General features: G+C 60.9%; 1 protein-coding gene across 1 annotated transcript; it reads right to left on the bottom strand.

Moving 5' to 3' along the window:
- Positions 1–338: 338 nt before the first annotated feature.
- On the bottom strand, positions 339–26,739 carry SCARF2 (scavenger receptor class F member 2). Its single transcript, XM_083803717.1, has 11 exons — positions 21,988–26,739; positions 15,578–15,636; positions 13,830–13,931; positions 12,967–13,486; positions 12,638–12,856; positions 12,102–12,230; positions 9,638–9,741; positions 9,452–9,569; positions 7,379–7,500; positions 2,378–2,530; positions 339–1,832 (listed from the first exon to the last, which is right to left on the bottom strand). The coding sequence occupies exons 1-11, from the start codon at positions 22,959–22,961 to the stop codon at positions 625–627; spliced, it is 3,708 nt and encodes a 1,235-aa protein (XP_083659843.1). The 5' UTR covers positions 22,962–26,739; the 3' UTR covers positions 339–624.
- Between the last annotated feature and the right edge of the window lie 9 nt (positions 26,740–26,748).

The following is a 26,748-nucleotide window of genomic DNA, read 5'->3' as shown; positions in this document are numbered from 1 at the left end:
GGCTGCTCCTGGCAGAGGCAGCCCCAGGGCCGGGGGACATTGGTCGAAACCAGCTCGACCCCATGCCAGGAGCAGCGTGGTGGCGGAGGGACAGCGGCACCAGGGGGGCAGCGGCACCAGGGGCTGTGCCTCCAGGAGCGGAGAAGCTGAAGCGGCAGCGCAGGGCTGTGTGAGCAGCCCAGGAATGGGCGAGGATGTGGGGCACGTCCCCAGCCACGGCCCTGCTCATCCCCTCACCCCCGCCACGACGGGGACCGACGGACCGGAGTGGGGCGTGGGAAGCGAGTGGCTCCGTTACTGCAGAATATAACATGGGTACGTCTAGTACAACAAGCACTGCTTATGCGATCGATAATACTGCTAACAAAAAGGGGGGGGGGGCCCAGCTCCTGCCCCTGCCTGGGGAGTGGGGAGCAGGGCACAGGGGGGTACCAGGGCAGGGGAGGAGATGGGACTAAGGGAAAAGGAGGGTGAGGGAAGAGACGGGGGAAAGAGGAGGCTGGGCGGCTCTCCCGGTGCCCCCTCTCCAGTCCAGGCCCCCACGTGCCTGCAAACGTCCTTCCTGCTGCCCAACCACACGCGGTGTGGGGCAGGCTGGCATGGGGCTGGGTGCCAGGCTCCCCATCACTGCACCGTCTGAGCGGGCACCGCAGCTGCTTTGGGCGGCTCCAGGGTGGCTTCTCGGCTCTTCTTCCTGGGAGGCTTTTTAATGGGCGTCTTCTTGGCTGCTTGCTCGCTCTGGGGAGCCGGGTCCTGGCTGCTAACGGAGGTTTGCTTCTCTGCCCGCCTGGGCTCCCCGGCCGCTGGCTCGGCCGCAGTGGGGATCAGTTTCTGCAGGTTGGGCGAGGTGGGCAGCAGGGGCTTGCTGGCCTTCTGGCTGCCAGCAGCTGCTGAGCGCTTGGCTTTCTGGGGTGGGGTGGGCTTCTCCCGCTGGGCACCCACCCCGTTGGGCCGGGTGCTGCCCTCCCCCTTGTTGAGGCTCTGAGTCTTTTCCTTCAGCTGGGCAGCCAGCAGCGTGGCTGCCTCGGAGGCCAGGTGGGGATGGAGGGTCTCAGAGCGTGGCTTGCTGGCACTGGGGCTGCGGGGAGCCTCCCCGGTGCGCCGCTCTGGGTGGAAGCCGCCCATCTTTTTGAAGGCGTTCTGCACCGCCCCGTTGATGTTCTCCATCTGCTCTGAGTTGGCCTTGCTCCTCTGCTTGGGCTTGGAGGGTGACTGGGGCTCCACGGTGAGGCCGGCTTTGCCTTCGGGGACACCGGGCTCCTTGGGGTGCTTCTGCGTTCTCTCCTTGCTGCGCGTGCTGCCCTTCTCTTCTGCTTTGCTGTGCATGCAGGCTGACGTCTCGCTGGGGCTCCTCTTCCTCTTGGCCAAGCCCTGGCTGTGCTCGGGGCTGCTGGGCCGCGCAGCCACTTGCTCTGGGGACCGGCTGGGTGCCGGCAGCGAGTTGGACTGGTTGGAGTTGTACCGGCCGTGGATCCAGGACACCTTGGGCTTGGTGGATGGGTCAGGGGGACGGGGCTTGGTTCTCTCTGGGGATGGTGGCTTCCCGGGGCCCCTGGGCTCCGCTGCCATTTCTTCCTCCTCCTTGGACTGCTTGGAGAGGCGGGCGACCCTGGCATAGAGGGCGGCACTGGCTGAGCCCGACCCGCAGGATGAGCGCTCACTGTCCGAGGACTTGAGCAGGGGCATTTCGCTGCTGTCGGCCTGGAAGGCTTTGACGGAGCCAGTCTCCTTCAGGAAGGTGTACTCGCCCGCCTCTTCCCCGCCGCCTGGGGCCACCAGCTTCTCTCCAGGGCTGGAGGATGTCCCCCGGTCCCTGCTGTCGCCCACACTCTCTGCGGGAGGAGAGCACAGAAGTGTCATGCGAGGATGCGCCTGAGGAGGGGACAGGAAAGGCCAAGCGCAGCAGATCATAGAAGCACAGAATGGTTTGGGTTGGAAGGGACCCTTAAAGGTCTTATCAGTTCAATCCCCTGCCATGGGCAGGGACACCTTCCACTAGGTGCTCAAAGCCCCATCTAGCTTGACCTTGAACACTTGCAGTCATGGTGCAGCTACATCTCTGGGCAGCCTGTGCCAGTGCCTCACCCCACCTTGTGATAAAAAAAAATGCATGTGCTGGTGGGACAGGGACAAAACGGGTCTCCCCCAGGCCACGTCCCACCCGGTCCCTCTCTGCCTCCATGTCCCCCTGTCTCCATGGTCAGCCTTGGTAAGGGTCCCCAGCCTACCTCTTCTTGGGGTCAGGGCAGGAGGAGCCGGGCGCACGGTCCTCTCCAGGCACGGTGCCACCTCCCCTCCCTCATCTCTCCATGGAGCAGGAGGTGGGGCTGCAGCTGGCCCCAAAGCACCCAAGAAAGTGCCATGCCCCTCTGCTCACCTTCATGGGGGACGCAGTACACTGGCCCCTCGTCTGTAGTGTCAAATGAGGAGAAGGAGCCGCGGGAGGACCAGGACGGGGAGGGCTGCTCCACCACTGAGGGTGGCTCGATGAAGCTGCAGTTCAGGGTGTTCTCCAGGTCGTGGTGAGCCACTGCAAGGGCAGGGAACCGGCTGTCAGTGCCTGCCCTACCACACCCTGGCCCCGCTCCACCCCTGACTTGCCCATGGGAATTGGGGTCCCAGCAGGATGATGGGGATGGCTTCCCGGGCATGGGGACAGCCTCGCCTTCAGGGGGTCCCCGCCAACTGCCCACACTCTGTGACCAGGCTCCCTGCAAGGGCAGTGGCAAACATCCTCTGTGCTTGGGGACAAGTGACTGGGCAGCCTAGCCATAAGAGGCTTCCAGCCACCTCTGCCCCCCTTGGGGCTGCCATGGCATATCTCCCAAATCAAGGACGGGAGAAGGGAGGAATGAGACACCCAAGCCTGGGTGCAAGTGGCTGCACGTGTACCTGCAGGTTGCACACCGGGTGTCGAGAAAGAGAGGCCACTGCCAGATCCCACAAGAACGCGGTGACCACGCGGGTTTGCCCGGGCACTGTACAAACTGGCCCAGCCATCTGCAAGGAATGTCCCATGCTCAGGGGCACCATCCCCTTCCTGGGGACAGGACCAAGCTGCCAGGGTTAATTGCAGGAGTTCCCATTTCCGTGAACGTGAGTTTTCTGGTCTGGGAGGGGCTGTTATTTCTCAATGATCATATTTAAGTATTTTCACTGAAAAAAAAAATTGTCAATAAAAATCCTTGAGGGTGGCCAGGGGTGAGATTTTTGCCCTGCCAGTGCAAACAGCCCTGCACCCTGACCCAGATGCTTCAGCATCACCCCTGGTCACTGTGACACCCCTGGGGCTGCAGCTGCATCCAGCGTGCAGTGGGGGAAGTCACAGCGCTGCCACAGGCAGTGCTGGGGTGACTCTCCCGAAAGCCGAGCACTGCCGGATGCTTTCTGTGCTGCTCTCCTGACATTTACTGGTTGGACTGTTTGATCCTTGTGACATTCAATGCTTTATAACGAAGTAAGTCTTCTAACACTGTGAGTGCTGTTGGGATGCCCCCCACAACGTTTAATGTTCCTTAGAAAGTCTGACTGTGGAGAGGTAAGCCCTACTGCACGGATGGATGGTTCATTAAATTTACAGGAGTGATGTATGCTCAACCCTGCATGGCTTGGGTTCTTGGAGAAGAACAAAGATGCAGCAAAATAGCAGATGGGTAAGTGCAGGACAGACAAACACAGGGGATGAGCCATGATTTGAATGGGCCACGCTCCCCACGTGTATCCCAGGGAGCCATCCCACTTGTACTCCTCCACTGTGCAAGTAAGCAAGGGGGTAGCTGAGGTGACCATGAGCATAAGCAGGAATAAATCTGGAAGGGGACTGACCTGAAGTGTGGATGCAGCAGGGGCTGAGCCACTCGCCAATGCCCGCTCAGTGCCAGCATGGCCGGACAGGGCACTGGACCCTGGCTGCATAAGGGATGGAGGAAGATGCAGCAGCAGAGAAACTTCAGAGCAGTTCTGCCAGAGCAAAAGCAGCAGTGATATTTAAAGAGCAAATGGCCGAGAGAGGGGGAAGCAGCAGCTCTGACATGACTTTCCTTGTAATAAAAACCAAAAAGGGAAAATTAAAAGCAGACTGTTGGAAACAGATGAAGCACAATGCTTCCTGAGAGAAGGCGTGACAAGTCGCTGGGACTCATGGCCATGAGGCATCTCCAGGACTTGGATGAGACTGAGGATATGGCCAAAGGAAAAGGAGGCTCTCCCGAGCACCAGCAGCAATTTAGAGCTCAGCTGGGGGCTCCTGCCTGGCCTCTGGGAAAGCCCATCAGTGTGAAAAACACAACCAAAGCAAGCCTTTGGAGCAGGGTCAGGTCTGGCCAAGGTTCCCTTCCCATCCGCAGGAATGCCACGCTGCCCTGGGTGCAGCCCAGGGATGCGGAGCTGGGTGCAGCAGTGCTGGTACCAGCCTGGAGTGCAGGCAGCTGCTGTGCTGTGCGATGCCCCAGGGTACGGCGCTTCCTGCTCTGCTCTGGCATCTGGCTCAGGGAAACTCGGCTGATAAATCACGGGCTGACAGGAGCTGCAGAAATCTGTTCATTTCCTGCAGGCCAACAAAGAGCCCATCTGCTCGCTGACACCTCCATGAGCCTGGCTGGGGCAGCAGGACCAGAGTGTTGGTGCCACCTGTGGCACAAGTCCTGCCCCATGTCACCTGCACCCAGCATCATGCTGCACATCCACCAAGTGCTCGGCCCGCCATCGCAGCCCTGCTGCCAGGGACTTGTCCAGTGCCCCTGTACCCCAGCACTGCCTTCTGTGCCTCACAAGTGGCTGCACACGAATGAGAAGTCGTATCAGCCCTAAATGCACTTGGGGCTGTGCTGTTAGATCTCAGGATGGAGACAAAGCAGTGAGAGGCCCCATGCAAGGGCTCCCCTGGAGCCTCGAGACATGGTGCGGGCACTGCTGGCACCCCAGGTCCTTGTACTGATGCGTGCAAGGGCTGCCACCTGAGCCTCCTGCTGGCATTTGTGGCAGAAGGGAGGTTTTAAGCTTGGCTGATCTGCTGTGGTCAGGTGAGGCTGCTGGCTCCTGTGCCGATGATGATGGTGGACAGATGTTGCAGCTCCAGGGCCAGCCCCAGCTGGCTGGGACTGCTGCCTGCCCAGGTCCCGTCCTGCCTGCCGGCACAGGCAGCACGAGTCCCTCGCACACCTCGTGCTGCAGTAGCTCAGAGCCCCACTGCTCCTCTCTCATTCCCATCTCCAGCTCCCAGTGGCTGCGGTGCAGAGTAGGGCTCTGGACAGCCTCGGGACACAACCCTGACCCTGGGGGAGAGTGGGCAGGCAGAAACGTGCTCCTGGGATTGCCTTGCTGAACAGCCAGAACCCCCAAGCAGGTTTTAATGCAGTTGAGAACAAGGCTGTAGCTCACAAAGCCTTCTTCGACCAGCCAGGGAGCTGCTGCAGAGCTGAAGCTGTGGATGAGGCTGAGGAGCAGCTTAGCAGCTACAAAGGCAAAGGCAAAAGCCCTGCGTTGCATGACACAGAGCAGGCTATGTGATTTGGAGTCAGTAAGAGTGATGCCTGCTGAGCAGGTATTCCCTGCCTGGGCTTTTTACTGCCCGAGGAATCGCCCACAGACACAGGCACCCAATGAGCCTCAGTGGGACTTCGAAAAATGCTGTCCCTGCCGAGGTGGCTCCTCCGTGCGTGTGCTTGTGCTCACAAGTGGCGATCAGCCCGGAGGGAAAACCTGCCTGGCACCAGGTGCTAGCAAACGCATGGCAGTGGCAGCTCTACAAGGACATGAGCAGAGTGACCAGGTGTCCTTGGCTTCAGCCAGTGCTGATTTCATGGTGGCATTTCCTAAGGTCCTGTGTGCCTCCACTGCTGCTCTGACACTTGGGGGGGGGGGTGTGCACCAGAGCACCTCATGGACCCCCCCCGCCTTGCGCTTCCCACCGGGATGGATGCTGAGGACACGGGGACATGGGGACACGTGCCACCAAGCTGCGGCATCCCTAAGGGCAGTCCCACGCACTGAAGTGGCACCACGGCCACAGGCATGCAGATGCCACTAGCTCCCTCACCCAGGGCTCCCCATGCCAAGCGGGTTCTAGAGGCACCAAGGGCTGAGCACCAGAGGGACTGGGAGCTGTCAGCATCAGCACTGGCTCTGCACCCCCACACTCCCAGCACCAGCACCTGTGTGGATGACAAGACTAACGCATGGTGCCACACATGCCAAAGCAAACAAACGCAGACCGTGACCAAAGCATTTCAACCCAGTGAGACAGCAGCCCCAGGCACACAAACAGGCTCCAGAACTGTTTGCCCCAGCGCAAGCCAGCCCAGCGAGAGCAGCCCTACAAATGGCTGGGTGTCTAGGTGGGATCGGCGAGCGTCATGAGCATCTTCCAGCGTGGACTCCTCCGTCAGGGAGCCTGAGGCCGAGCTACGAGGGATGGGGGCCACAGGGCTGCCGCCGCCGCCTCCCTCCCTGTTTACACAGGGCAGCTGGGTGGGAGCCAGGTGCCACGGGGCGGCTGCAGGAAACGCGCACACAGCCCCATTGAGCCCTGTGCACACAGACCCCTCTGTCCTCCCCGAGCCCTGCCTGGCCCCTTCCACAAACACAGCCCCTGTTTTGGTTGCAGCAGGGATGTTTCCCCGGCCTCAGCACGCTCCGCTCCGGGCCAGGGCTCTGCTGCATCTCAGGGCGGGAAGAAATCCAGGCATGATGCAGACCCGCAGCAGCTTTGGCTCAGCTTGCAGAGACAGGGGAGACTTCTCCAGGATGGAGGACATCCCCCTGCCTGCCCCCTGTGCCTTGGGGCGCAGCTGCTCCACAGTGGGGCGCTCCAGCCCCTCGCAAAACTGGGGTGGGGCTGGGTTAGGATTGAAAACACAGACGGGGTTTTTTACTGCGACAGGGATCATTCCTCAATGTGGGAAACTAAAAACGCACAGAACAGCTCAGCAGAGCTCCAGGCACCATCCCTTGGCAAGCAAAGTGAAGCCACCTGGATCCCACCTTGGGATCCAGCAGCCAAAGGCTGAGAGGGAAGGATGGAACCTCGGGGTACACAGCTGGCAGTGCTCAGCGCAGCCCCTGCGAGCCGCCCTGCTCCAACCCTGCAGGGGAAACGATGCTCTGCAGTGTGGCAGGGACCCTCAGCACAGCCAGGGACAGGCAGCTTCACCCCAAGCCCTGCAGCCCCCCTGGGAATCCAGGTGTCCCTGCCACTGCGCTGCCCTGCTCACTGCCCCATGCACACCCGAGTCCTGTGTCCATGAAATCCCAGCACGGGTTTGGAGCAGCAGCAGCAGCGTGGCAGGCTGTGTGTTTCAGCCCAGGACTAATACCCTAATTTTCCTGGCGGTGCACCCAGGTTTGGTTCTCTGCCCCTCGCTGACCCTCAGCTCCGTACCTACAACCTTGGGCAACTTCTGGCGGCGCAGGGGGATGCGCGGGAGCTTCATGCTGATCCGGCTGAAGCGCCCACACAAGCGTCTCGGCGGTTTCTTGGCTGCTGCCGGGTCCTGATTTGCTCTGCAACACAGTGCAACAGCCCCATCAGGCATGGGGCGGGGGGGGCATCAATCAAAGAGCCATTCATTGAATCAGGAGCTCAGGGATGCTGGAAATGCAAAGGGGTTTTGGGGAAGAGACAGGACTGAGATCGAGAGATGCAGTAGGGAACCCCAGGAGTGCAGTCCCTGTTGGTTTTGCCTTGGAGAGCTTTATCTCAAAGTGGCTGAAGCCTGAGGCAGCTCAGGGGGAGCCCAGGGGTTGGGCACGCATTGGCACTGCTGCCAGCCCCAGGCACTGCCTCACCTGTGCCTGGTGCAGCCTCGTGGCATGGCCAGACCCCACCTGAAACACCCGCAAGCTCCCAGACAAGCCTCTGAATTATATGATTAATGCTTTAAAAAAAAATAAAAATCCCAACCCCAAACAAACACGTGGCTTCTCTTTATTTGCTCTCTGGTTTTGAAGCCTCTCGGGGATGAGTTTTCAAGCAATTATCTGCAGCCACAGGAGCAAGAAGCTCGGTGTGTCAATGCCATTCAACCTGTGCACGCCTGTGGCCGTTGCAGTCTCCCTGCTGCAGGACCCGGCCGTCGCTGTTCTCTGTGGCACTGCCACCGCGGGCTGCTCGGGGACAGGACACAGTGGTCACAGAACGGGGTCCGGGCACCCTGTGGTGCCAGCCCACATGGGGAGGGAGAACTATTTTGAGCCACTTCCCATGCAATACTTCTCCAAGCGGGGCTGCATTTGTGAAGTGGCTCCTTTTATCTGCAGCATAATTACATGCAGCCCGCAGGCTCTCCAAACCAGATGTGCCAGGCTGGAGCTGAGCTGGCACAGCTGCAAGCAGAGGCTTCCGGAAAATTCTCGTGCAGCGGCTGGCAGCGCAAGGGGAGGCTTTCTTGCTGCTGGAGGAGCTCCCTGAGCCCCCTCCTCCCTTGCCCAGCGGTGCAAACCTCCCCAAAAAGCGCCCGTCCCTGTCCCCATCCCCGCCCCCGCAGCAGGGACTGGCTTCACCCCGTGGACCACACGGGAGGTTGCTGTCCTGCTGCTCCATGCACACTGCTGATATCCCGGCCCTGCTGCGGGAGCTGATGTGAACATCCCTGCCTCAAGGACAGCCTGCGCCAGGTCCCCTCTCTGTACTCCCCTCTTTTGGCCAAAACCAACAGTGATCAGTCCCTCTGCTTTCCGATGAAATTTGGGGTCTGGGAATACTCCGTGCCCTGAGGTGAGAGCGTTTTGCTGAGTTCCCCTGAGCCAAGTGAGTATTTCTCTGCTGCGGGCTTGCAGCAGCCACCAGCCTGCAGGACAGGAGACAGGCACAAGCCCCCTGCGGCACTCGGCAAAACTGCCCCATCCCAAAACACTCACTCACCCGTTTAGCTGGCCCAGGACTGTCGCTCCCCTACCCTGACTGTCCCCATGCAGGACAGCACTGCGGCCCGCCACTCTCCAGCAGGTCACACCACACAGGACAGGAGTCAGTTCTGGAGGTCCTGCCCATGACTCACTGTCTTCTGCGTTTCCCTTCGCAGAGCGGCTCTAACCCCCAGAGGCTCAGGGGGACCCAGGGGATCTCAGTGAAGAGATGGCCAACGAGTGGGACACAAAGCCAGGGGCCACCCCAGGAGTGCAGGGAAGGGGGTCCTCCTGCCCCCACCCCGTGCCTTCTTCTCTCTGTCCTCATGAGGATGGGAAACAGCCTGGGTTTTCCTTCCCATTCTTCCCTTTGCCTGCCAGCATCCACTTACAAAAAAAAAAAATACCACCACCAACAAAAAAAACAACAAAACACCCAATGCTGGCACACCGAAAGGACTGAAGAAATGCTCTGGGGGGTGCAGCGGGCAAAAGCCACCTCAGGAGCTGCTGCCAGAGTCCTGCAACTCTGCACCCACTCGGGGTCACCGTGAAGACCGGCAGGAACAGCCCCGGGACCCCGCGCTGCCCGCATCCCGGCACTCACCCACGGGCTTCGTCTTTCTTGCGGCAGACGCAGCAGCAGCAGAGCAGCGAGAGCAGGAGGATGAGCAGCAGCGCCAGGAGGGCTCCGGCCCCGATCACCCCCATCCGCTGGTTGGCCTCTGCAAGACGGAGCAGGCTCAGCTGGGAGCTGCCGGTGGCCCTGCCACCCGCACCCAGCGGCACTCACCCATGTGGCAGGCGCCCGTCAGCGGGTCACACGTGCCGTCGTGGCAGCTGCAGGCTTCGGCACAGTTGGCTCCGTAGTGGCCGAGCGGGCAGGTGAGGTTACAGCTGGGGAGAGGGCACGAAGTGAGAGCGGTGCCGCTGCAGGTGCAGCATCCCGGGGACGCTCCCTCCTCTCTCTTTCCTAAACCCTCTGCTCTGGGAAAAGCGGGCAGCACCGCTCCGGGCTGCTCCAACACAGCATCCCCCTGGGGACCCTGCGATCCCCACTGCGGCAGGACCCCATCGCGCCACAGCCACCTTTGCTTGTCCCCACATTTGCTCTCGCTGCCTCTGCTCTCCACATGGCCGAAGAGTCCTCCATCCCTGCGTGCTTTGCAAGGCTTTGCAACAAGGCTCACAGCACAGCGGTTATAAAAGGTCGCTAACCCCTCAGTCACGTCTGAAGCCAGCCCGGCAGCCCTGAGGCAGCGCTGAGCATCACGTGCCAGGTTTCCAGCCCAGCTCCGCGGTGACGTGGCCGTGGCACCCTGTGGGCCGCCCCGTGCTGCCCCAGAGCATGTGTGGCGCGGAGCCCTTCCCCCGCAGCCCACGAGCTTGGAAAGCTCCCAGCTTGCTTTATTTACAGAAAGGAAAACAACTGATCAGTCTAAGCAAATGGCCACGGCAACTGCCTTACCAGGGTGAACCCTCCTGGGTCAGCATCAAACCTCCTTGCGCAAAGCAGCCTCCCCGGGAGCTCTCACCAAGGTGAGGAGCACGCACAGGCATAGGCACCTTCCCACAGACACCAGGGCTTGAACGCAGAAAATACGTGCTGGGCACACACTGAGGGAGCCAGGGCTCTGGGGCACGTAGCTTTCTGGCAGGGTGGGACCCATGGGACACGTCCTGCTCTGCATCCTGCCCCCAGAGCTCTGGAGACAATGACAGTACAAGGTGTTTTATATCTCCCTTCTTTTTTTTTTTTTTCCTTCTCTCCCCTCCTATCATACTTTGCTTTATGCATCCTTTTTGAACAAAGAAAAAAATAAATTAAAAAAAATCAGCCAAGCCCAGCCATGTGGCTGCAAGGGACCGAGATGACCCCACGGCTGGTGGGACAGGCACCGCACTGTGCTACCAGGACGGTTTCGGGCGGGCTGGTGGCACCGCTGGGCACTGACCCCATCGCCAGCTGTTCCCAGGTGGCAGAAGCCACGCTCCAGCCCGCCCACACTTCCCCGGGGCCGCAGCTGCTCCCTCGGCTGCAGCCGGCCACAGCTCAGCCCATTTCATGCTCCTCCAGCTTTCAAAGCATTGTCCCGGCCGAGCCTCGTGCCTGCTGCGCCTGGAATGGGTGCTGAGCCCCCGCAGATGCTCTGAGCAGCTGTTCTGCCACAGCAGCCACGGGGCAGGACACAGCGATGGGTGCAGGGATATTTTCAGGGCAGTCCAACACCCCCGCCCTGCTGGATCCACATTTCTGCCCCAGGCTAAAAGATTTTGGGAGAGCACAGGGGGCTTTTTTTTTTTTTTCCAAGAGGGTCCAGACACCTCCAGGCATGATGCAGAGCAGGTGGACTTCTTTGTGCGCACTACAGATGTCTCAGTAGCCTTTCCTTTAGCACCCTCCCTTCATGGTGAGGACACACTTTCCTTGCCTTTTCAGGCAGCATTTCTGTTCCACATTGGAAGAAAGCAAAGGGATGAGCACTCACTGGGACAGGGCCCGCTCCCAGCTGGAGGCAGCTGGGGACTGGTGCAGCAGTGAGAGCACAGCCGGGGGAAAGGGGAAGGGGCTGGAGGGCTTCGGGCTCCTCCTGGGGCATTGGGAAAGCCCCCAGTGCAGGCTGCTGCTCGGAGCAGGAGCACCACATGGATGACAAAAAACGTTTTCTCTCTCTTTTTAGTTAGGAATCCCACCCTGAACTTAAAAGAAAAAAAAAAAAAAAGAAAGTTTTGTCAAAGTCATTTGGTTTTGCCAAATGGCTACTTCTTGAAGTAAAATCCTTTTGCCAAGAAACCCACCCAGCTGCTAGGGGAGACGTATGCCGCAGCTCAGCAGAATCTGAGCAGGGCTCTTGGGAGGGCTCTGCAGCGCTCCGAGGTGCTTGAATGAGGTTTTGGTGTCACTGCCCAACAGATGCTTTTATCTCATCACAACCAGGGACAGGAGCAGACCCGCCAGCACCCTGTTCTGCTTCCCAAACTGCAGCTTTACCATGCTGATACCACAGCTCAGCAAGAACATGCTTCGTGCTTCCCACACAAGAACGTGTGCTTCCCACAACGGCCTGTGAGCAGTCCCACTGCAGGAAACCCATTTGCTGCTCTCTTGGATCTTAGTTAGTTTGGAGCACACCAAATCCTCTCCGCACAGCCCCGGTGTAAGGGCTGGAGGTGACACAAAGCATGGTTGGCACGCTGCAAGCTTGGCAGAACAGCGTGCGTGCCCGGGGTGCCTGCCGAAGCTGCAGCTCACTTACTACGTGCCATGGGATCCGGCGCGGCACAGGCACCTGCCCGTCTCGAAGTGGCACTCGCCATTGACGCAGTCGCTGCAGACGAAGGCGCAGTTCTCCCCGTACGTCCCATTGCGGCACTTGGTTTCGCACCTGGGGGTGGCGAAGGCAGGCAGCTGGAGCACCGGGGAGGGGGCTTCCTGTGGCCTCCCCCGTGCCCCCAGCCCGGCCACCCCACGCTGCCCTGTCTGCTCCATGCAAGGAGATGAGACGTCAGCCCCATTCGGGGCAAAGCCCCAGACCCGACCCCAGGCAAAGAGACTCCAAGAAAGCTTCAGAGCCGAGCCCTGCTGCGAGCTCCCATGTTTAGGTGGGGTCACCACAGGCTTCCTGTGGTCCCACGGCTGTGCCAGCAGGCTCCCACCCCTGCCATCCCCTCCTGGCTGCACAGACCTGCTCACCCGCCCCAGGGCCCCATGCAGGGAGCAGCGGGGATGCTTGCACCGCTCCGGCAGGATGCCAGCACCCGGTGAGGACCAACTCCGCTGCCTGGGACTCACCGGTCACCAATCCAGCCGGGGTTGCAGTGCGAGCACTTGCCATTGATGTGGTTGCAGGTGTGGCCATCCTTGCAGGGGGGACAGACCTTCTCGCAGCCCTCACCGTAGAAGCCGGCTGAGCAGGGCTGGTCGCACTTGGTGCCGTTCCAGCCTGCCTCGCAGGTCAGGCAGCGCCCATCCGCCACGGTGCACGGCTGCAGGCTCTTGCACTGCCCACAACTGCAACGGCCAAGGGAGACTCCATCACGGCATGCAGCATCCCCAGGGCACCCCGGGGCCCCCAGGCCCCCTTCCACCCCTCCCCGGACCAGCGGGGTCCCAACACTCACCGCCGCCGGCAGCCTTGGCCGTAGAAACCAGCGGGGCAGGGCTCGCGGCAGTATTTGCCCCGGTACCCTGGCTCGCACGTGCACGTCCCATCCACCTGGTTGCATTTGCCCTTGTAGCATTGGCAGTAGCGGTCACAGCGGGGACCAAACGTCCGCTCACGGCACTGGCAGCGCCCCGTGAACTGTTCGCAGGGCGAGTTGTTGCAGGAGCACTGGTTGTTGCAGCCGCGGCCCCACCAGCCTGGCTGGCACAGGCAGTTCCCGGTCTGCTGGTCACACTGGGAGTTGTGGCTGCAGTAGCAGGAGCTGGAGCACTGGGGGCCCCACCAGTTCGGCTCGCAGGTGCACTTGCCCGTCTTCTGGTCGCACTTGCCGTGCTTGCAGAGGCAGACATTCTCACACTTGGGGCCCCAGCGGTTGGGGTTGCAGGTGCACTGGCCTGTCACGTCCTCGCACTGCCCATTGGGGTGGCAGCTGCACATCTCCTTGCAGTCAGGGCCCCAGAACTGCCGGGGACACTCTGTGAGCAGCACACAGACAGCAGAGTCGTCAGCCTTGGCTGCAGCACGCAGCACTGCGCAGCCGCGAGACAAACCCTGCCCCTGGGCACCAGCAGAAAACCCCATCCTAAACAGCATCTCCTGGCCACCGTCCCCTCACCTCCCAGTGCATTTAGGGTGTCAGAGTGGACCCATGCAAAGGGATGCTGCCCTCGGCACAAAGCCAGGGGGGACCAGCAAGGGCACAGCGGGAGCACTGGCAGCCCATCCCGTGTTCTGCTCCGTAAAGTCACCCTGGGACACTCTAGCCCTTTTGTCCCCAGGGCCACCCCGGGTGACACCACCGGTGCCGCTGATACTCACTGGTGTCACAGTTGGCACCGAAGTAGCCATGGCGGCAGCGGCACTCGCTGGGTCTCACGCACACCTCATTCTCCTTGCAGGTGAAGTTTCCTTCGCAGACGGCTGGACCGATAACAGCATGCATGAGGACACGGCACGGGCACAGCGACAGCACCTGCTGGCCTCAGGCACCAAGTGCCACCAGGCTTGCCCCTGCTGTCCCTGTCCCCCACCCTGCAGAGCAGGGGACAGGGAGCATGGTGGCACTCCAGGGGCTGCAGAGCTGCGACACTGCACCCGTCCTTGCAAGCAGCGCAGGGCCCTGGCAGCCCAGACAGGCAGGCTGGTTGGGGCCACCACCAGAAAGATGCCACCAGCCTCCTGCCACCGTACTCAAGCTCCAGCCCTGCCACCAGCTTCCTGCCACCCAGCTCAGCCCCATTCCTGCTGTGGCTGCTCCCAGCACCAGCATCCCTCACTCAGCTCCACATCCCCAGCAGGGCCAGAGGCAGGTAGGATGCGGGACATGGGGCGGGGGGGTTGCCCGCAGCCACCAGCAGAGGCCCCCCCTCCCCGCAGACTGCAGCAGGGACACTGCCACCCCTGTGCCTTGCTGCCCAGCAGGGCAGGTCCGCAGCCCCCCAAAGCCTGCAAGTCCCTCTCCTGTCAAGGGGAGTGGGTGCTGGGGCAGGGGCAGGATGTGCTGCTGCCTCCCCGTGCCAGCAGGCATGGGCAGACACCCCCATTGCCCTGACAGAGCTTCCTCAGCCAGTGGAGAGGGAGAGCAGAGAACCCGCACAATCCACCTTACCTGGCAGTTCTTAGACCTACGGTGATGGATACTATAGAAAACCCTAAAATAGACAGATTAAACAGGTTAGGAGAAGTGAGTCTAATGGTTAGAACAGGTTGTGGGGAAAAGGGGGAGAGGAGACGGGGACAGTTTGCTGCAGGACTGTCCTCCCTCTGCCGTCCGGGGAGACCCCATCCTTCTCCCTTCCTGTGTCCCGTTCGCCAAGTGCAGGCACCGGCCGCATGCAGCGAGCGGTTACGAGGCACGTGCAGGGTGAGTTAGTTGGTTACGTGGTCTGCAAACCACTGGCTCCTTGGGCCAGCATGCACGGCTCTGACTGCAGCACCAGGGCAAGGTGAGCGCTGTGGCCAGCCAAAACTGCAGGGAAGAACACAGGATCCCCCAAACCTCCTGCGCAGTGGCGTTGCAGAGGCTGATGGCTTGCACCAGCCCTGCACCCACAGCAGGCTCACCGCAGCTCGCGGTGGGAGCCGTAATGCCAGGCATGGTCCTGGCTCCTGCCTGGTGGGCTTGGTGGCACCGGTGCTGGCAGGGCCTCTCTGTGATGGCCCGTGCTGGCACACGCTTATCCTCGTCCTCTGCCAGCAGCCCTGGCTCCAGCGCCGCGGCAGCACCTGTGGGAGCCCCGGCTGTCCCGTCCCTCCACGCTCCGCCCAGCCCTTGGGGACACCTTGTGGTACCTTGCATCCGAGCGCTGTACCCCAGCCTGGGGCCCAAAGCTGACACGGAGCAGGCAACGCTCCTGCAGACCCTGCTGGGGGATGGCACCCAGGGGGTAGCACCGTGGGGACAAGGGCAGCCCAGAGCCGGGCACTCGCTGCCTGCCAGCACAAGATGAGCTGGGGGCAGGCTCTGAGCGCTGCACAGCTCCAGAGCCCCCCAGGCATGGCCAGGAGGACTCGGCACAGATCAGGCAGACCAGCAGCATCTAACGAGCCAAAATGCCGGTGCTTACCTATCAAACACTCGCTTCCTTGTTGCCTCCATCCTGGACAGCACACAAGCACCGAGGAGCTGCAGGAAATGAACACAAGTGATTAGGATCCCCCGGAAAGCCTCTATCCCTCCTGGAAACCTGATGAGAGCACCAGCCTGCAGGTGACACCATGATGGCGAGGAGCCACCACATCCTCTTCAGGCATGGAGAGCCACCAGCTCGTCCTCTGCTGTGCAGACGCTTTGCAAGGGGCACCAGGGCCACGGATTGCCAGAGGGGCTTGTGACAGAACCAGCTCAAGATGCCCCACCTGCAAACCAAGGCAATGCCAGGAGTGAGGACTGACCAGCTCCTCCCAGAACCATCAGTGATCACCAGTTTGCCTTCTGAAGGCACATGCAATATCCTCACAGCCTCCCATGCTCCCCTTCCACAACACCCAGAAGAGAGAAACTCCCCGAACATCCCGGACCATCAGCTCTGTCCTACCAGCTCTGCACTGATGCTCCCATGTTGGTGCCTTTTCCTAAAGAAATCAGGAAGGATGCAACAATAAAAACTTCACCTTCAAACGTTGCCGTCTAAAAACAAACAAACAAAAAGATCCCCCCAAACCTGGAAAAAAGGTCCTGGGCAGAAACACCAGCTCTGCCCCACGGGTCTGGCCAAGCACCCTGCTTCCAGAGGTGCTTGGATGTGAAGGATGCTCTGCCTGGTCCCACGCCCACAGCCCCCATTCCGGCGCTGCTCCTCTCCCCGCCCAGCCCCGGCAGCAGGTTTCACTGCTGGAAAGCGAGGAGCTCCTGCAAACCTCCTTGCTCTGCACCCTCTGCTCTGGGAGAGTTTCTTATAACCCGGCTTGTTTTAGGGTTAGCACAGGAGGCAGATCCCCTCCTCAGCCCTTGTTCGCTCAGAGCAGCTCTGCCTGCGTGCACCCCGCTGCCCTCTGCGCTGGGCTCCCCAGGGATGTGCGGCGCAGGGGCCAAGAGCAGGATGGGTCAGCCCCACACTGCTGCCGACCTCTCCCCAAGCAGCCGCGTGCCCTGCACGCAGAAAATGTCGGATCATGTTACTGCCAGCCAAGATTTAAAGGACAGAATAAGCTGAACATATTCCTCGACCGAGGCGTTGGAAAATAATATTTAGGAGGAAGAAAAGCCCAGGCAAAGCAAGGGACGACCACGAGTACCTAGAGATGGGTTCGCTGCTCAGTGGCCTCGATGTCTTGGCAGCCTGGGGACGGCATCCGGCATCCCAAAGGCAGCCTGGTGGCCGAGGCACAAGGTGGCTGTGGACCCCAGCGACTGGAGCACAGACAGCTCCTGGGGGCCATCCTGGCCTGGCCCACCCACCCCTTGCCCACCGCAGCTGCCAGGAGAGGGGCACTGGTATGCCCTGTGGCCACACAGGCGAGGGGACACCCTCTCCCCAGCCCGGCTGCTCGCACACGATCCCGCTATATCCCTTGATGAGTGCAGCTCTGCACACACAGTGACTTCTCCCATTTACTGAGGTTTTCACACCAGCAGCGAAATCTTACAGTAGCGCATGGCTGGGGATACCTGCAGCACTTGCAAGCCTGGGGCTCCAGCTGTGCCCCAGCAGGGACCTCCTGGAGGGACCAGCGAGCATCGGGAAGGGCAGCTTTCTGAGTATCATTAAATCTTGCTTGCTCAGCCCCATGTAGAAGCCCAGCAACACCGCCAGCTGCTCCATGGAGGCTGGGACAGGTCCCTGAGCCTTGGGTATCCCAGTGCATGGCCCTCACGTCAGACCCCCCTGGTGCCCCCTGGTCTCAGAGCACCACGCACCAGCTGCATCAGCTACAATGTTTTTGGCAGAGGCCTGACCCTTCGCAATGCAGGGACAGGGTCTCAGAGCCCTCTTGGAGGTGCAGAGATGTCTACAAGGGATGCCGTCCTAGGTGGAGGCTTGAGTCAAGCCAGGGCTGCTACTTCCAAGCCTCCCATGGTGGGCAGTACACACCGACGCAACCCAGGTATAGGGAAGACACGTGGAAAAGGTGCTCCCTGTCCCCAGAACCAGCAACGGGCCACCGTGCTGGGGGGTACTGGGAAGATGGGCGATCCTGGTGGAAGCCCCATGCACCTCGGCCAACGCTCAGCATGAGCCACCCAGTCCCTGCTGGAGGTGGAAGCGACCCTGGAGGTTTAGGAGCAGGCCAAAAGCACGCTGCAGTCGAGGGAAACTTTGCACGGGTTGGTCCAGCAATGAACGACAGAGCCTGGAATGTGTTGTGTTTTTTTTTTTTTCTTTTTTTTTTTTCTTTCCCCTTTATATGTAACAAATGCAGAAGAGGAGGAGGAGACAGCAAGGAAGTATTCGCTCTAAACCCAGTGTAGTCACAGGACCACGTCTGGCTGCCAGAATGAGTTGTCCCAGGCTGGTGGGGCTAAGAGCAGCCCCCAGCAAAATGCATGCAAGGCAGAGGCTGAACTCAGCTCCCCAAGCCAGGCAATGGCAACCCCTGTGCGGGCAGCACCGCACGCGGACACAGGAGCACCGCGTCCGCCTTTTGCAGAGGATGTTGAAAAATTGGACAGGAGGCAGAAAGGAACCACAAAAATGATTCAAGGCCTGGAAAAAATGCCTTGCAGCTGGAGACCAGAATAGCTCCATCTATTTAGTCCGTCAAAGAGATTACGCGGCGCTGTGATTGCAGCGGGCTCGTCACTCCCTGCGGGGACCCCGGGGCTCGAGCAGGGTCTCTGCCCCAGCGGGAGCAGCAGTGTGGGGCTGAGCATGCAAGGAGAGGTGGTGGGGGCACTGACCAAAGCAACTCCCCAGGGACCGGGTGGGCCCAAGGCGAGATTCTTCCCTACAAGACAGCCCTGAGTGAGCTACTGGGCTCTGCTCCAGCATAACAGGCTGAAATTTATCGTGCTGTGATAGACAGCAGCGGGTCTGATCAGGAATTGTCCTGCTCTACACTTCCCTGTCTTTAGAAATTCAGTATCTGATGTTTTTTCAAGTGAAACGGTTTCGGGTCCACAATAGGAAACTCCCCACTAGGGAAAACCCCACTGCCCTCCCCTTCCCCCCCGCACACCCCAAAGCGCCTCGCTTCCTCCCTCCTGTCACAGGGAGGCCTCCAAGAACCCGCAGCCACCTGGGCGCCTCCACCAGCCCAGCCAGCATCCTTGGGTGCACCAAAACACCTGGGGGGCCGCAGCCCCCAGCACCCTGAGCTGATGCCAAAGCCAGGCAGCAGCAGGGCGGACGCCTTCCTCTGCCACGAGCGGGACCCCGGCCCCCGCCAGCCGCGCCCCAGCCCACACCCCACGCCCAGGATTACCGTCTATCTTTTAACAGATAGCTAATCTCTCCTTCGCTGTGCCTGGCCGCGGTATCCAACACCTCCACGCTCAGCCTCCCCTCATTTATCAGCTGCTCTGACAGCAAATAAATACGCTCGTATTTCAAAGCTCGAGTTCCCTCCCCACGTGGTCAGCATCCCTCGCCCGCACAGCGCAGCACGGACGGACCATGGAGTGCCAGGACGGTGCTGGGACGGGTGCTCAGCCCCCACCCCAGGGCATCCTCGAGGATGCCCTTGGACCTGCTGCCTCTCCCAGGGCGTTCCTCTTTTTGTGCGAAGCAGCCGGCACTCCTCCTGCTGAGCACCGTGGCTCTGCTGCCTGGTTTCAGCCCTTCTCTTTCTGTTTTATTTCTTCCCTTGAGAAAGGACAAAAAGTCACTCTGGTTCCAAGCGTGGCTACCCTGCAGCATACCCATAGCCCCGCAGTTTCAACGGGGCAAGGAGAGGTAGACGGGACGTGGCACTGGGTATCTGGTGCTCCCAGTGCAGCCCTCGGACTGGATCCAGCACCGCACTGGTGGCAGATGACCTGAACCCATTGGCCGTTGGACTGAGGGATGTGTTTCTGAAACGTGCCTCATGGCTTTGTCTCCTCTGAAGGGGATTCAGTCCCTGTGCCCCACAACCACTCAAAGTGGGACAACTGAGAAATTTGTTTAAAAACTTGCTCCTGACCCAAACTGACATACCAACACAGACATGCCCTGAGCAAGCAAGTGCTCTGGGCTTCGTTATATTTTTATTTTCCTCAAAGTGCTATAAATGCTGGGAAAAGGAAGAAGACCTTGCCTTTGAGATGTGACTGGCTCACAGGGATTTCACTGACGCAGAGGAAAAGGAGCAAAGATGGAGGCAGAGCCAGGGCTGCCCCTGCTCCCTGGGACACAGCTGCATCCCACTGAGCATCCCGCGCCGTGCTGAGCGTTGGGCTGAGCATCCTGCATCGAGCTGAGCGTCAGCAGGGATTGGGAGCTGCACGAATGCATGGGGGTGCAAATCCCAAAGCACCACTGCCACCTCCCCCAGCCAAACCAGTGCTTGCACACTGCTGCCCAAACTGGGGAGGAGCGCATCACCCCGACACTGAGCCCCCTTTTTCTCTGTTACCCACCACTCGGTGCCACCCTGCGCAGCGTTGCCAGGCCCTAGACAGTGTCATCCATGGTGGACTGGGACATCCCTGCAGCTCCCCAACCTGACTCCTGCCAGAAACCACTGGCCTTGAGGCGCAGGCACAGACAGGTATGCCTTGGTGCAGTTGTGGGATCCTATGTGAAAGGAAACCCTTCACGCAGAGAAAGAAATGAAAAAAAAAAAAAAGGATTACCAAAGGAGAGTTTTGGAGAGAGGAGGACAAGGACAAAGGAATTTCCACGTACACAGGGCTTGCTCTCAACAGCCCTGCACCCTGCATCTCAAGTGGCAGCTACAGGGAGAATCATGTTGAAAGTTAACAGATTACAAAAGAGCTTCAAATTTAAGAGGAACAGTCACATTTAGTACATAAAACCAAGCAGCTCCAAAACACTTTTCTTCTGCCCTAAGTAATTCACTGAATTGCTACCCACTAGCCAGATCTCTGGAGCTTGCAGTGAGATGCTGAAGTAGAATCCCCAGCACCGAGGGGTGCCTGGACACACGCGGCGGAGCCCGGCACTCGCACAACCACCCAGTGAAACGCGTGGCAAGGAGTCAAAGCAGCAGCTTGAATGAATTCAAATGCCTAGGAAAGCTGAGCTGGGGGAGGGGGAAAATTGGACACCAAAACCCGGTGTCGTCGTGTGCAGGCTGACTCGGGCATCTCTCCAAGCGTCGCCCAGAATGGCTGCTCCCAGCTCCGTGCATGCAGTAGGACCTGCATCACCCACCTCAGGTCTCTGGGGCCACCAAGCCGCGTTGGGATGGGGACATCGTGTGCTGCAGGCTGCCCCGGCTCTGCGCCCTGCGAGCGGTGTGGCCCTGCACAGTGCTGGGGGAAGAGGATGCACGCAGCTTTTGCACACATGAGCACCAGTCCCAGGATGCTGGGAACTGAGGGATCACTGCTCGCCACCCCTCTGCTGCCGCGTGACAGGGTGGCGGTTTTGTTGGATACTGGCCTCATGGGTCACAGGCACCCGAGGAAGGCCCGCTCAGAGACCCATCGAATCCCCCTGCTGAATAACAGCACGGCGCTGGGAGCTGCGGCCGCGCTGGCTTGTGAAAAGCCTCCTTAGGAAACTCGGCCTGTAATCTGAGGAGGGGGCACCAGCGCCCTGCGGCCCTGCTGAATGGAGCCATTATGTGGGCCCTTCTAGCTCGCAGCACATGTTTTCCTTGTGGACTCGCCTGACCTCACGAGCAAGATGTAAAGGTGCATTTACAGCCAGGGCCCCCCGTAAAAGGCAGGGCCTGGGGATCCTGCTCTTCTTGCCAGGATGGAGCAGCTCTGGGCGCTCTTCCCCCTTTGCTAGGGCCAGCCCGGCCGGGGAGCTGGGCCAGCACCAAGCCTGAGCACTGCAGAGCTTGGCCCGAGGTGATGCTCTGTAGAGCGACCCGTGGTGTCCACAGTATGCGGAGCGCAGTGGGAGCGGGGAAGAGGCAGTGCCAGCCCCCAGGGCTCTGCCTGTGGCCAAGCAAGCAGGATGCAACCTCCGGGGAGAGCCAGGCGGTGCCAGCGCCCGCTTTCTGAAGCTAAACCCGAGTGTCCCGGAGCTGCCAACGCATCCGCCCTGAGCAACAAGGGGCAGCTCCGCCGGGACGCCCGCAGCATCCCGCATCCTGCCAGCGGCACAGGCCCGGGGGCAGCAGGGCCGGCTCCCTGCGGTGCTCTCCGCCCCCTGGAGCACGCAGCGCCGGCTCCCCACGGCGGGACCGGCCCCGGGACACCCGGGACTGTCCCCCCCGCGCTCGGACCGGGCTCGTCGCCCCTTCCCCGCCGCCGCCCGGCATAAGCCTGGGAAGGCGCCCGGGGCCGCGGCTCGCCCGGCGGAGAGGAGCGGCCCTGCCTCCCTCCCTCCGTCCCTCCCGCACCGCACCGCGGCCCGGCCCTGCCCCGCGGGGGGCTCCCGCTGCCCGCCCCACCTGCCCGCCCGCCCGCCGCTCCTACCCGCCGGCCCTGCAGACGTTCCTGCCGCGGGGGCTCAGCTCCTGCGCGGCTCCGCAGCTCAGCAGCAGCAGCAGCAGCAGCACGGCTCCGGCTCCGGCTCCGGCTCCGGCTCCGGCTCGGGCACGGCGCAGCGGCCGCAGCCCGCGGGCCTCCATGGCCGTCGGCGCGGCGGAGCCCGGCCCGGCCCGGCCCGGCCCAGGCGGGGCGCGGCGGCCCGGCTGCTCGGTGCCCGGTGCCGCCCTGCCCTGCCCTGCCCTGCCCTGCCCTGCCCTGCCTTGCCCTGCCCTGCCCTGGCCGCCGCTCGGCAGGCGGAAGCTGCACTGCGAGCTCCGCGCCGCCGCCTCCCCCGCGCCCCTCTCGGCGGCGGCAGGAGGGGCCCGCCGCCAGCCAGGAAATTCCGCATTGGTTCCCCTGACGGCGGGCCAGGCTCCGGGGGCCGCCGCCGCCGCCGCCGCCTCCCCGCGCCCGCCGCGGGCAGAACCGCCCCGGGCCCGGCCCCGCGCCCCGACGGCGCCGGGGGTGCGGGCTGCGAGCTCCGCCGAGCCGGCCGCGGGCCTCCGAGGGCAGAGGCTGCGGAGCTCTGCGCCCCCCGGCTCGGCCCGGGGTCCAGCTGGGGCTCTGGCCGGCCCGGGGTCCGGCACAGCCCCAGGGTCCCGCGCCTCCGGGCGTCTGGAGGCCTGGGCGTCCGCCGGCTCCAGGGGTGGCCGTCCCCGGGGTCCGGCAGTCCCCGGTGCCCAGTACCCCCCAAGGCAGCTTGTTGGAGCCACGCAGCGCCCCGTGGGATCCAAGCGGTGTCTGCAGTGGCAGGGCCTAGGCAGCCACTCGTTAACCCACTGTAAGAGTGCAACCAGGAAGCGGGGGGACACGCGGGCGCTTGTAGCATTTACACCCCTGGCATGGATGGAGAACACCCTGGCCACCTGCCACATGGCAGCACAAATGCCGGTTGTAGCAGCACACTTGCTGCACGGCATCGCTTGAAAACTGCGGTGCCGCTGCTCTCCACAGGCTCAGCTTTCCGGGCAGTCCAATCAATTTCTGCATTTTAATCACTGCATCAATCTCCTGCTGAGTGCTGGTTGTGTCCGAGGGGCTGTGTAATGGTGCATGGACAGCATACGTCTGCAGAGCTGAGTGTGAGGACCACACACCTACATGGTTTCCCCACGCAGGGAATGGAGCCTCCGTAGATGAGGCATGGGTTGGGCAGCATCCTTCAGGTGAGGATTAGGGAGTCACCAAGCAAAGGGTGGATGAAGAGTTTCTCACCACCAGCCTCCTCTGATGTCTGTAGTTCATGGGACTGACATGCATGGAAGGTTTCTGTCCTGTCCAAATCCACACAGACAGAGGTTCCCAACAGGGAAGTCCCTGGTGGTCTTACCAGTGGAAACTGTGCTCTTAGGCAGTTAAATCCCAATAAATGTGCCTGTAAGAGTGTCACCTACCTCTCAGTGCCCAGCTGTGGGCAGTGGCTTGTGCAAAGTGCACAGATAGTTTCAAACCTACAGAGCTGCAACCTGAACAAACGTGTTCTTGGCACTGGCTTTCAGACACCACCCCAGAAGTCACTGACAACCTGCAATTTTGCTGGTATGGGTTTTTAACATCCTGGGCCAACGTCTTGACCAGCAGGGTACAGTGAGCCCAGGTGATGCCACAGCAGGGAGCTGCCAAGACCCTCCTAGAGCCACCCCTTCCCAATGAGTGACGTTGTCATCGGGCCACTGATGGGGAGGCAGACCGTGCCTGAGAATTGCCTTTTTCCTGTTCCCTGTGTAACAGCAGGTCGTGGCCATCTGCGAGCAGCCATGGGTGCGGAGGGAAGGTCTGGTGGGTGGCAGCCATCAGAGAAAAATGTCACTGCCCTCAAATGACATGGAGGGGAGGCACAATTCCTGAGCAACACCCAGCTCCCTCCTGCTCTCTCCATCCACCTGTCCAGAAACTATCTCCCATCTCCCTGGTCGTTACCTGGTGTGACCCACCACCTTTCCTCTCCAGACCTTAGTTTTCAAACAGGCTGGTGATCATCGCACATCCCTCCCTCTCCCCTCTTTGCCACCCTCGCCTCTTCCCTGTGCCCCCATTCCCGTCCCCACGCCCTATTGTTGGGCACCAGTGTCTCTTGCCTGGGCTACTCTGCCTGCATGTCCAGCTCCCCCAGCTGCCCCATCCTGCGGGCAGGGACTATCTGGTGGCACCCAGCACCACCTGGCACTTGGTCCCCTTGGCTGGGCAGGAGTGCCGAGACAGCAGTGGTCTGGCCATGCTGAGGCACAAGGGACTCCCTCGGGATGACTGCTCTGCACTGAGTGAGCTCAGCGTCGCCTCCTGTCTGGGAAAAAGGACTGGGGGGCGGCTTGCTCCAGAAAAGGGTGGTCAAGAGGGGCTGTGCACAGATCCATGAAGCCACTGGCACAGAGGCTGCACCATCTGCTCATTCACTTCTCCCTATCTTGTGAAGCTCCAAGGGACAAGCTTGTGAAGCTCCAGACACTGCCCTGTGCTTCCCGAGGGGTGCAGGGGGCCCACGCTGCCCCCCAGGCGTGGCTGCTACCGTGCCCAGCCCAGACTGTGGCACCGCCAGCCGTGCTGCAGCAGGAAGCTGGGCTTGGCAGCCCCCTGCCTGTCCTGGCAGCCTGCCCCCCCTGGAGCTTCAGCCTCGCTCCGGCTGTTTCCATGGCTGGGATTCCCTTCCTATCTGCTCTCTCCATTACCTCTGCTCTGTGCCGAGTGGGGCTGGTGCTCCCTGGCCCCGCTCCTGACAAGCCAAAGGAGACACTCACCGGCACGCATTTTCCACGCTGTTGCTTTGTGCAAGGATGTGTTTACTTTTGGCTCTTTACTTGGCTTCCATAAAGAGCTTTCTTTTCTCTTCCAGGCAGAATGTCCTGTGCTGCTCCATTTTTACCAGGTCTAGCCAAAACCAGGGGAGAGCACACTTTTCTCAGCAGTGTGGCTCACCTCTGCATGGGGGATAAGCCTGTCCCTTGGCCAGGAGCCTGGGGCTGGAGAAGCTGCTGAGGATGCTGCAGGGAGAGGGAGGATTTACAGTGCGCTGGGGACAGCTTGGGCTGGGCTGGCTTGTACTGCCCGACTGGGCAGGAAGAGTTTCGCAGACATGGGGGGATTGCATGTCCCATGGGTGTCAGCCACCAACGCTGCTCTCCCCCTGGTCCCAGTGAGGGTTTTGCCCCTGCCTTTGAGCAGATCAGGCTGTGTGGGTGCTCTGCAAGCTCATCTCAATGCTTTCCATTACAGCACAGTTTACAGTTTCTTTTTCGGACTTCAGGCTGGAAATGCCCTACCAGGTGCTTGCCTCCCATTGAACTGTGTTTTGGAAAATAGCAAAGGAGAGAAAGAAACTCCAGCACTATAGTATTTCCAAACACAAAACAAAGGAAAAATATGTTGTTTTGTCTATGTTTCAAAAATCTGTGCAGCTGTTTCACCAGGAAGGGCTGCAGAGCGGACCACAGGGGAGTCATACGATAATGAGGCACTCGTCACTGTCCAGTGGGGACATGTCCAGGCTCCGCTCCTTGGAAGAAGTCCCCGCTCATGTGTGCTTGGACCACTCACAGCATTTGAGTGCAAGTCTGCTGAGATGGCTTCTGCACAGATGTGGGCTCTCTCCCTTGCAACTCCCCCTGCTGCTGTAGCCAGCACCCTTGCAAGTGAGTGAGCTGCAGCACAGGCTAGGGCGTACCCAGTGTTTCGTGCCTCCCCTTCCCTCAGGGTAGGCAGATAGCAGCTTCCAGCAGCAAGGGCTAAAACTGGGCAGGCTGGTGAAAGCCTGAGATAAAGGGAGGGCTTAGCCAGGTCACTGTGCCCAGAAATAAGAGGGGTGGTTGCTGGTTCTGCCTAAGCATGGGTAAAGGTTGCTGGGAGCACAGGGCTTTGGGGTGTTGCACTCGCACCCAGGCTTGCAAGGCCATCCAGCACCTTGTGCAGAGAGCAGGCAGCACCCTGCACCCATCATCCCTGCACCCATCATCCCTGCAGACAGCAGTGTGCACCAGAGATGTGCTGCAGAGCTGCCTGGAGGTGCGTGATTAACTTTTGCAATAGGTAGATGGGCAGCCGTGGGTCTTTTCACAAGCCTGCAGCAGGATAAGGCTGCTCGTGCACTTAGGTGGTCCTACGTCCAGCAGCACCAGCACCCTCCTGCAACAGCAGTGCTCCCTGTGCCCGCATCCCTGGGCTCCGAGGGTGCAGGGAGCTTTGGGTCTCGGCATCTTGAGCCATTTCTTCCTGCATCCTGAGAGTTGTTCACTCCACAACAATCAGAAGGGGCCAAAGAGGTGGCCAGGAGCGGGGATCACATCTCCTCTCCTCCCAGGAGCACCGGGAGCCCGGCTGCTACCTGCACCAGCACCCTCCTTTTAAACACTCGCAGCTCAAGAGCCCCTGCCCCAGCCTGTAGTCATGCTGCTTGCCCCTCCGCGTGCTCGGAAAGGCAAAACCAGGAGGAAAAAAAAAAAAAAAACAAAAAAACGGAGACAAAGCGGTAAGCAAGCGTAGCTGGAAAGCCTAAACGTCACCCTTCACCCCTTGGGCTTTCACAGAAGGAACTGCGAGGGGGGACGGGGACCCCAGGCGGGCAGGACCCAGCCGGGGGGGGGCCCCCGGGTGCCCCGGAGCCGCCGCGGATGCTGCCAGCCCCTCCCGGGCGGCTCCGCAGCTCCCCCTGGGGCCAGGACCGGGGAAGTTTGGCCTCGCCCCGTGCAGCCCCGCTCGGCCTCCTGGCCCCGAGCC

The sequence above is a fragment of the Anser anser genome, assembly GCF_964211835.1.
Source record: "Anser anser genome assembly, chromosome: 18".
Taxonomy (NCBI): domain Eukaryota; kingdom Metazoa; phylum Chordata; class Aves; order Anseriformes; family Anatidae; genus Anser; species Anser anser.
Note: the sequence above shows the minus strand (reverse complement) of the source record. Positions and strands in the feature narration are given on the sequence as shown.